This window comes from Onychostruthus taczanowskii, unplaced genomic scaffold, assembly GCF_017590055.1.
Source record: "Onychostruthus taczanowskii isolate IOZ18803 unplaced genomic scaffold, ASM1759005v1 scaffold55, whole genome shotgun sequence".
NCBI classification, from domain to species: domain Eukaryota; kingdom Metazoa; phylum Chordata; class Aves; order Passeriformes; family Passeridae; genus Onychostruthus; species Onychostruthus taczanowskii.
Window position 1 is genome coordinate 4,110,056 of NW_024503124.1, and position 11,026 is coordinate 4,121,081.

Sequence of the window (11,026 nt, forward strand, 5' to 3'; positions counted from 1 at the left end):
TTAATAAAAATTCCATGAAACTAGAAGGGGTGGGGTTTTGTCTCTTGTTGTGAGAAGCTGTGGCATGTCATGGCCAAGGGTCACCTCTCAGTGAGGCCATGCCATGGGCAAAGGGTGACCTCTCCTGGCTTCTTTTTGAGTCTGTGAAAGCCAAACCAGTAAAGGGCTTTAGAAGATTTCTGCTACTCTGGCAGTGAGTTGCTGGAACAGTGTCAGCTTTGCACTAAAGCAACTCCTTTCATTTAAAGTTGCATTTATTGCAAACTGGGCCCTGGAGCCTGGGAAACTGGCCCAAAAGCCTGTAAACCACCGTAACCTGGAGTTAATTTGTGCATGTCTTGACTCCCAAGGTGCATTGGCTTTCTCACAAATGAGGTGGTCGAGGGCACTTCCTTGTGAAAGCAGACTTTATTACTGCACAGCTGACCAAGAGCCATTGGTTTATGATGGGCTAATGGAAGGAACCACCTCCTGCACTGTTGACATGAAAAAGTTCCAACGTTGAGCTCGGAGCTGTTGCCACAGGAATTCCTTTCCCAGCTCTCCAGCGGTGCCTCTGCTCTCAGGGCTGGAGCGGGGCTGTGCTCTGCAGTGCTGGCAGGGGGACAGTCAGGGACTTTCCAGCACTCTGGAAAACGAGTGTTCATGGTGTGTTTCAGTGGCATTTGCAATAGGGAGTTACCAGGGACTGAGCTGCTTGTCTGAAAGTTCTATAAATCCCAGTGCAAGATTGGAAATCCCTCACTTACTGATAATTTATTCTAAAACATCCTTCTGTTCTTGGGGTCAGCAATGAGCCTCTTAAAACTACCGCTTATTAATTACTTCTTCTTTTAGCTTTTCTGCAAGCATCTTCCTCTTCTGGAGCAGCCTTTGCTTCTCTTCTGACATTTCCTAAAAACAGAGTGGAAACAAAACTGCAATGAGCAACCACCAGCCCCACCATGGATCAGAGGGGTGGATGGGGCTCCTGCCACCACCCTGCCCTCTCCCACTGCCCTGATCTGTGTTTTGGGAACCCCAGCTTCAGCTCCTGCTGAGCAATTGTCCTGAAGGCTCCCCAGTCACCAGGATTTGGAGCATAATAAAATGCACTCTGAAAAGTATTTGAGGCAATAGAAAAGACTAAAGTCTTTGGACTTTAGTTCATGCCCTTAAGTACTTGTTCTATAAAGAAGAGTAGTGATTTTTGGGTTAGAAACAGAACAGTTACCACATTGTTTTGTAATGTAAGAAGGGTTTAAGGTCTTCTAGTATTTTCCTCTTAATTTTGATAGAGTTTTCAAGCATTTGCAAAAGAAAAAGAAAATCCCTGAGATGTGAGGAGCCAAGCAGTAGGTCACAGACTAGGAGCAAACTGGCATTTTCTCCATCCATAAACTGAAGTTAACCAGGAGGCTTTGCTGATGCTGAAGCCAACCAATGCCAACTTCAGCACTGAAACTTCCAGCCCGAAGCTTCTGCAAAGCCAGTGGCTTGGAAATATCAGTTACCACACTGTTTTGTAATGTAAGCAGGGTTTAAGGTCTTCTAGTATTTTCCTCTTAATTTTGATAGAGTTTTCAAGCATTTGCAAAAGAAAAAGAAAATCCCTGAGATGTGAGGAGCCAAGCAGTAGGTCACAGACTAGGAGCAAACTGGCATTTTCTCCATCCATAAACTGAAGTTAACCAGGAGGCTTTGCTGATGCTGAAGCCAACCAATGCCAACTTCAGCACTGAAACTTCCAGCCTGAAGCTTCTGCAAAGCCAGTGGCTTGGAAATATTTCCCCCCTTGTTCTTTTAACCCATTCCCACTCTTCAGCAGCACTGAGGACACCTGCAGTGAAAGCACCTGTGGGTTTATGTGAAAGTGCTTCACCTCTTTGGGAGGGGATTCCTCCTCTTTCTGATCAGTGTTGGGTGCTGGTGCATTATTTTTTGACTCTTTCTTCGTAGCCAGCAGCAGGTCTCGTTTTTTCTTTAGGTAATCCTCACGTTGCTTCAGCTGCTGCTTTTCAGTTTCTGATAAATCCTGGGGGAAAAAAAATTAAAATTTTGAAATTAATTCTTTTGTATCAATGTCCTGTGCAAGAAAAGCACATTTACATCCTATTTGCTTCCAAAATTACCAAGTGAAAGCAAATCCAAGCTGAGGCTTCAAGTCAGAGCTGTCTCCTAAGAAATTACCAAAGGACTGAATGCTGAATTCTACTCTGAAACCAGAAATCATGAGCTGAACTTCGTGCTAATTAAACTGTGAATAACATGAAAGAGTGTTTACATATTTGTTTTTTAAAAAACCCAGAATAACCCAAATCCACCTCATTACAACAACAGAAATACTGTATTTAAATACAATACTATTTTAAAGAAATATTCTGCATGTAATCCTCTCTTTTTGCATTCTAGTTCTTTGTTTGCCTTTTTTTTTAATTTGTTTTTAACTTACAGGTCCTTTCACCCCAGCTTTTTGCACTGTGTTCTCTGAACCTTTCCCAGCAGACCTTTTCTTAGTGTCTTCTTTCCCCTTGGTACAAGAGGGCTGAGGTAAGTTTTCAGTTCCTTTTTGTACTGGGCAAACTGGTTTGGGGTCTTCTTTTGTAGGTTTATGAGATCCCTCTAAGTAATTTTACACAGAAAAAAATTTAAAAAGAATAAATACATGAGATAAAAATAATCAGTCACAACAGAACATCATGGAATAGTGAAGCATCCCATGTTGGAAGGCATTCCTGCAGGGCAAATACACTTTACTCACAGCCTTACCCAGCCAAGTTCTTAAAATCTTGATAAAAGTGAACTCTTGAATCATTTAAAACCAGCATCACGTTGCCCACTCAGCACTGCACTCCCCCTAAAATTACCTAATGGGCATTTTGGACTTTCTTCAGCATCCTCAGCTCCCTCAGTGGATTCCTTAACTTTTACAGCTTCTCTTGAATCTCCTGGAAAATGCTGGGTAACATCTGGAGCTTTGAGTTTAGCATGTGCCTTGAATTAGAAAACAAATAAACCCAAGTGTTACATTTCCTGGCACTGTACCTCAGGTACTGAACTGTCCACACAAAGGAATCTCCCAAAAAAATTCCAATTAAAACTGCATTGTTGACACTACAGACAATCCAGCCCTGCTCTCAGAATTTCTGCCTAGAAATTGCTGTTGATCAACCATGGCATTCATGTCAGAACCCCACACCACTCATTAAAATATGACATTATTTTGTGTTGAAACATTCTTTTAACAAAAACCATATCACTGAACACTAACTATCACCTTCTCTGGCCAGGTGAACTTGACTGGGGGCTCTGCAATCTGGCTCATTTATCAAAAATACTGATATTCTTGGTGGTCTGTGGGGATTGGGATAAAACCTGCCTGTTTTCCCAGTCAAGGGGAGATTTATTGCCATGATTCCACAATTTGGACAGTCCCCATTCCCATTCTGTTTCCTTTCTCTGTGGTTTACTCTGATGGACACCAAGGGATGGTCTCCTGGAGAGGATTTCTGGTCCTGGTGATTAGTTCTCTCTTGTGAACACTTAATCAGTAACTACACTGTCTATCAAGTCATCCTGAAGGTAATTCCCGTGGGATTATGAGTGCTGTCATCTCCAAGCAGCTTACACTCTGAAGGCTCTTTGATCCTGACAATATCAGCAATTCAGCTGCTCCCTGGATCTGAAGGGTTGACACCCATCAGCAGGATTTCAGGGCTCAGGTGCTGAGCAGGGAATGTGCCTCTTGTGGGATACTGCACTGATGGAACACGGCCTGGAAGGGATCTGGGCAGGACAGAATATCAGGGGATTTCCTTATCAGTCCCATAACTCACATACAAAGGCAAGACACTCACTTCTTCAGTCCTCTTTCTCTCTTGCTCTATTTCATACTCTTCCTTAGATTTTCTGTAACAATAAACAAGAGTAAACACTCAAAACTCATTTAGTGGTAGTGATTTTCAGGGAAATTTAACACTGCTTAAATATTTGATGACTATCAAAGCAATTACAGGGTAATGTGAATTTGTCAGTATCTAAAATATTTCCACGACTTAATTCTTAATAGAAATAAATAATTGGGATAAACTCACTGTCCTCAACCACCTTTGTGCTAAAATAATTGTCTAAGAATTTCCAGGACTTACCTATCCCTTTACTTCATTTGCTAATTTAAAGACAGGAAGGGAAGTATTCCCAGAATCCAGAGGGAAAAGAGCATTATCTAATATCACCTGGATGGACTCATCTGCTGTTATTTGTTTGTGTGGCTGTGAACTGGGAGTGGGGCAGAATCTGCAGAAGCTGTACTGGTCTCACACATCTCAGATCACAGCAGCAGTTCTCACTCACTACTTCAATATTCCTGAGCACACCCACAGCCCAGCACCACCCATTTTCCCTCAGGCTGGATGTTGACAGGAATACTCCTGTTATCTGTAAGATGAAGGCAGTTTCCTGGAAAAGGCTGGCAGAGTTAGGTCCTCCAGACCTGTATTTTAAAATAACATACAAAGTGGGACTGATTGATTTCTTACCTTAAAACCTCCCTGAGTATTTTCATTTCTTCCTGTTCAATTTCACTGAATACATCAGAACCCTCTGTCAAACACTCAGGCAGTACACCTGGAAAAAAACCAAGATTTATGCTTTACTCTAAGGAAAATGATTTTGTGCTCCAGTTGGCAGGTAAGAAAATTAAAAAAAAAAAAACCAAACAAAAGAAAATCACATTCACAAAACCAAAGCCATGTAAACTGTTTCCACAAAGATCCTAGAGGAAAACGTTCTAAATCCTCTTAGGAAAAGGGTGAAGATTTCTGGCAATGCAAGTTTTGACATCAAAGGTTAAGCCAAGCTCTGCACTGACCATTGTGTGGCATTTCCTGTAGGCTGCAATCCAGCCATGGCCACCTGAACCACTCCTAAATTTAGCTGTTATATGAAAGGTGAAATGTAAAATTTATTCTCTGAAAAACACTCACACAGTAAGAAGTAAAACGAAAGACATGGAAGGAAGGAGTGGGATTAAAATCCTTTCAGAAGCATCAACAGAGCAGCAAAGTTGGGTGTGGATTATTTTGTTTTCATCTTCTTTCTCATGCATGTATGAGCATGAGGAAGGCCTTAACTTGTGCTTCCTGAATGGATTTTTCAGTGTGAATTGCACAGTAAGCACAGCAGACACTACAACATCCTTGCCATGCAGGAGCAGAATCCCAGCTATTGATATTGCTCCTTTTGAGGAACTGCTCCAACTGCCTTAACTCAGAAATGCCACCAAAATTCTGCAACAGAAAACTCAGTTAAGTTTCACAGAGAAATTCAGACAAACAGACCTGAAAAATCTGTTACCTTACAGTACAGACAGCTGTCACTGAGAGTGCAAGCCAAGGACTAAGTAATAAATCCCTGTCCCAGTATCACCAGCTGGGTGTTTTCCTGTAACTTGAACAGGAGCAGAACCAGCATTCCACACTCAGTTATGAATGGCTTAAAGAGTCATCAAAAGAGCACAAAAACCTTCAGAGAACCCCCACATTCCCCACTTCTCACCATTTCTTTCTTTGATGATTCGAATTGCTTGCAGTTGCATTTCAACATTTTTCTGTACCATCATTTTTTTAAATAGTCTAAAATCTTCTGCTGCCAACACTGTTTGCAGAATGGCCTGTGGGAGGAAAGATATGCACAAAATTAAACCCCCACAGAAATCCTAACCAGCTCGGTCTGTTTGAAATTAGCTTCATTTTTCAATTCTGGGGAGCATGTTTTTAATAATTATATTTCATTCTCCTATCTGTCTGTTTTTCCAGATATACAAGAAGAGCTCATGGTCAGGAAAATAACTTGGTGGGTTATGTCTTTAGATCAACATGTCTGCAGTAACATTCTGACAATATTATAACATTATGACAAAACTGGGTTTCCCAGTGTCAGTTTACAGCTGCAGTTCAAGTGAAAATTACAGTTTCACCATGAAAACTTTTCCAAGTTTCATCTCCTGCCAGCTGTGTCAGGGAAATCATCAAGCTAAGAATGAAATCCATACATTCCTTAATGAAGGCAAATACCTGGGAGGTGTGGGTCTTTGCAAGAGGAGAAGAAAAAGCTTCTTGAAATTTCTCCTCATTAATTCCAACTTCTTTAAGGTAGTCCTCTAGTAATCTCTCCACCTGTAAGAAAGTATGAGCCTTACTTTCTAAGGTTTTTCCCTGAGAATCAGAGGAATTTTTGTCATGATTGTTCTTTTCTGCTGATGTGGTTTCTAAACTCAAAGGAAAATTGCTACAATAGCATAACTGACTATTCTGATTTCAAGCTTTATTTGCTTTCATGAACTGTTCAAAATGAGCATTTTTAGTGCTAAATTTGATGACTCCTTAATGTATCTTCCTCAATTTCCAGGACTCTCACTTGTGCACCTTTTCCCCAGACTCCTGGCTAGTATTCCTCATGGTTTTTTGGTGAAAGTAAAAGGCTTTTGCCAGTCTGTGTCAGAGCAGAAATAAATGCTGGTTTGTATTTATTCAGTCAAAGCTTTTTAGTACCATGTACTTCCCAGCCTCATTACAGAAAGTGTTAGAAACCTGCATGTACTATATGTACTATTCTATAGGTATTTAAGCTCCAAAAATCTCCTGTAGCTTTTTCTGATACTTGAAAGATAATTCAAAAGATTTCCCAGTCTCATTAGTGAACAGAATACAAGTTGTGAGTGTTCTCAGACATCCTGCTGGTTGTCATTTTCACTTGACAGAAAATAACATTATCAAGCTTATAAATACAACCTCGAAGGCAGTGGATATATTAATTTTAGTGATGAATATGTAAAACAGCTATGCCTGTGTCACAGTTTCTTTTCTGTGTCCCTGGTCTTTAGGCATAGAAATGCACATGACAACTACAACTCACAGGATTTCTAAATAACGTGGAAAAATACTGAATAACAATAATAACCCAAGTAGAAGTTCATCTAAATACTCATTTAACACTTTAAATTCTTTTGCTTAGAAATTTACCACAGACAGTGAATAATGCTCACCAGAGCTTGGTACTCCTGATAAATTTCTGTGTAAGACAACTTGCTTTCTTCTTCATCATCAAAAACTGAGGAGGGGGAAGAAGAAACATTTTGCAGTCAGTGTACAAACCACCACAAATTAACTGACACCCTAAACAGCAAGATTAACCTTTACAGGGTAATATATTTAATCAATGAAAATATAGGCCATTTATAAATTTATAAACATTAATTTATTAATATTTTTTATAAATTTATACATTTATTAAATATAAAAGGTCTGTGTTTTGCCACACACTCAGGCTACCAGGCCATTTATAAACATTAATTTATTAATATTTTAATGAATTTATAAGTTTATTAAATTTTTATAAAAGGTCTGTGTTTTGCCACACACTCAGGCTACGGGTGTGCTTTTGATAATTGAAAGTAATTAAGCAGCATAATTTAATATTGGGAAAATGTATCTTCATAATAGACTTGTAAGCAAGTTGAGGATTCAGCAGATACATTCACTAAAAAGTAAGTTTTAATATAAGAACTACCCCATGATTCTGTGTAAGGTTGTTCTGTGACACATCAAGCAGGAAATTTCTCACTCTCCATGTATCTACATGGAAGATGCACTTATTAATGACTTAAATAATTTTTTAAATGTCATTCATGTAGTGAGAAGCCAAGGTGATGCAGGAAAATGAGTCCCTGCCTGCACAACCAGATAAACCCAAAGAGGAAACGTGGTGCAGTTAAGTTGTATTTTAATTATATCTATCCTGATTTGGGAAAAATGGACATTCCTATAGTATAGGCCATATTAATCATGTAAATTCATATTAAAATCCCTGACTGGAACTACCCAAGCTCATGATCTCTATGCTGCAGAATATGTGGAAGAAGCAGAAAATAAGAGGAACTGGAAACTAAGGGTTGGGGGAAGGGGTTAATTTACATTTTTTCATGCCAACAACTAAGAGAGGTAATGTAAAACCTGGCAATTAAAGCAGAGGCTTAGAAATAAGTCAGCCTCAATCCCCTTCAAGATTAGGCACTTGGACAAGTCACTTGCCAGGAACATCCTTTGAAGTCATTTGAAGAATGGGAATTCTGCTTAAATTGGTGACCGAGTGTGATTTATCCTTCGTGTACGTGTGACATCTCTGATGGGGGTGATGCCTCTGGAACCAGTGCAACCTTCACACAAATTCAGAGTGACTTCTTGAAGGCATCCAACATCCTTCCCAGCTGTGACAGCACTTCCTAAAGCAGCATCACTTCCTAACACAGAAGTGCAATGACAAAAATCCAGTGACACATTTCGGGTCCCCAAAAATCAGAGGAGAATCTGGTTTTTAATCGTACTTTGGAAAACCGACATTGCCTGTGGGCTTTGCACAAGGCAAAACTTTTAATGAAGAAATGAAAATAAAAGGATTAAATCCAAATGGTAGGGAAGGATTTTATAGGTATCAGTTCTGTGCAACAACCATATCACCAAACTCAGGAGAGTGAAGACACCTGACAGCCTCTGCTGTCTCCTCCTGCCTGGGGATCTCTCCCAGCTCTTGCAGACCACAACTTTCACCTTGGCTTCTCTGTCCCCTGTTTCCCCACCTCCTTCCTGCCCTGGGGATCCCAAGCACAGGGATGTCACCCCTGGGTGACAGCTGGCCTGGCACTGCCAAGGGGATGTTCCTCCTGCAGAGCAGAGCGGGAAGCTGGCACACCCCGTGCTCTGTCCCCGGGCTGGGGACACAAGGGGATGAGGTTCAGTGCCAAGTAAAGCAAGCTGCAGTCAGCATCTCCTCTCAGCTAAGTGGCTTTAAGGAGTACTTGGAACAGAGAGCTTGGATTTTCTTGAGTCAGGGCTTCTGAATCACGTAGTCATTATTCCTTAAGGTTTTGGCACAGTCTTTGGACACCCAAGAGGAATAAAGATCTGAAGAACCACAGTATGAAGATAAGCCAGGGAACACAGATGTCCTGGGAGACACTCATTATCTTCTTGTTAAAACTGAGAATCTTGGCTAGGACCCCTCAAATGGGACAATACACACCCACCTATTTAATGTCAGTTTGATGTAAAAGGAAATTAATCAAGCTATAAAAAATTAATCAAGTTCCCAGAAAGAGCGAGAGAGAGAAAGCAAACACTTAACTAACAGACAGAAAACCATTACAATAAGTTTACAAGTTGAAGTGCAAGGACTTGGCCGAAGTAACTACAGCTCTAAAATGAATTCCTCACATACCTATTACCAAAATCCAAACTGTATTTTCGAGGAGTCACAAATTATTCTCAGTTAATCAGAGTGTTGCTAATTTGCTTGTCCAGCCCAAATATCGAATGTTTTGGGAGTGCAAAGGACTCTGTCCTGACAAAGGATGTCAGTAAAAGCCAGCAGTGGAATCAGCAGAGCAGGAAGTGACCATCACGAGCCTGCCTCACACTAGGTGGAAATTTACAGCGGTTCCACAAATCTTCTTACTGTCAGTAAATTCCCTCAACCTCCTAAGGAGAAGGGATCATTGCTCCTGAGAGGGATAAATCAATTCCCTCGATAGCTAAACCCAGACCCTTTGCAAGATAACCAGAATGTTTGGCTCACCCCATGTTTAGGCAGACTTCCCAGGACAAACCTTCCAGTCTAGGTTTCTCTAGCCCTTCCTAGCTTTCCCTTCCAGGAGCTTTCCCTCCAGGAGCTTTCCCTTCCTCTTTTCCCAGTTTTAAGAGGGAACGGTGTATGGACTCATGACAATCATGCTTCATGCAAAGTTTGGGGGAGTAGAAACGATTCAGGAAGAAAATGAGAAGCAATTTTTTTTTTTTCAAGAATCACAAGCAAAAGCTGCCTTTGTTTTTCCAAAGGGCTTAGGCACTGCTTTCAGACTTGCCCAAATTGTCATTACTTTGCTACTGTAAGGATCCAGGTGTTTTCTGGCAGCAGAAGTTGCTCTGTAAGCAGAAGTGATTTAGCCAAATCTCTGCATCAGAAGGTCCATTTCCTCCTTCACCCTCTGCAGATACAAACCTGCACAGGCCTCCCCTGGCTACAGGGCAATCCCGGCCCCTCCTCACTGCCTGTACTTCCACTTCACCCAGGTTGCTCCCCAGATTATGCCTTGATGGTCTCAAGAAGGCAAAGGAAGAAATGGAAGTTTGCACTGGAGTTGCTTCCGAGCCGAAGTCACACAGGATCACCCACACCACACTGCCGGCAACCACTGACAGCGCTGACTAGCATTTCTGCGAGGTACTAAAACTCAGGGGTTTTCACCTCTTAACTGACAACATGCACGTAATGGCAGGAATTTAACTTTGGGCCTTCTCCTCCTCTGCCTCACTGACCGGATGGCGCTTTCGGTTGTCCACACCAGTTTCCTAAGGAAAACTCCCGGCTCTGGGAGAGCTTTGGAGGCCGTGCCGGGGTGCAGCGCTCGCCGGGTGTCAGCCGTAAGCTCACGCCATAATCCCAGGACGAGCTAATGGATGCAAACGGATGCAAACGGCGCCTCCCGACACACGGCTCGCCCGGGGCACACGGCGGCTCCCGGGGAGCGCCCGGCGGGGAGCGCGGCCGGCAGAGCCCCGGGCCCGCAGGGACCCGCACCGGGACAGGCCCCGGCCGCGGCCTCGGGACACCCGCCCCGCCCCGCCCGCCGCCCCGCTCACCCTCGCAGTTGTGCTCCATGAACTCCAGGATGGGGATGGACCAGGCGGGCCCCCGCAGGAAGCCGGCGATGGTGTCCACCACCCACTCCACGTCGTCCTCCTCCCCGGCCGCCATGGCCAGCGGCGCGGCCGCTATGGCAACCGGCGTCACGGGGCGGGACCTGCGGGCCGGGAGCCGCCCTCACGGCATTCCCGGGAGTCGCGGCGGGGCGGGAAGCGGGGCTGGGGCAGTCGGTACAGGAGCAGCGGGAAGCGGGGCTGGGGGGGGCAGTCGGTACAGGAGCAGCGGGAAGCCGGGCTGAGGGGGCAGCCGGTGCAGGAGCAGCGGGAAGCGCGGCTGAGGGGGCAGCCGG

At 43.2% G+C, this 11,026-nt stretch overlaps 1 protein-coding gene across 2 annotated transcripts; it reads right to left on the reverse strand.

The window, feature by feature from the left end:
* Positions 1 to 393: 393 nt before the first annotated feature.
* Positions 394 to 10,820, reverse strand: CFAP36 (cilia and flagella associated protein 36). Of its 2 annotated transcripts, none has more exons than XM_041417167.1 (10): positions 10,674 to 10,820; positions 7,025 to 7,089; positions 6,054 to 6,155; positions 5,536 to 5,650; positions 4,518 to 4,605; positions 3,837 to 3,888; positions 2,847 to 2,973; positions 2,432 to 2,601; positions 1,835 to 2,014; positions 394 to 894 (listed from the first exon to the last, which is right to left on the reverse strand). In XM_041417167.1, the coding sequence occupies exons 1-10, from the start codon at positions 10,786 to 10,788 to the stop codon at positions 808 to 810; spliced, it is 1,101 nt and encodes a 366-aa protein (XP_041273101.1). In that variant the 5' UTR covers positions 10,789 to 10,820; the 3' UTR covers positions 394 to 807. The 2 variants fall into 2 exon arrangements, with proteins under 2 accessions (XP_041273101.1, XP_041273102.1); XM_041417168.1 differs by having other exon boundaries at positions 1,862 to 2,014; positions 10,674 to 10,798.
* Positions 10,821 to 11,026: the final 206 nt, after the last annotated feature.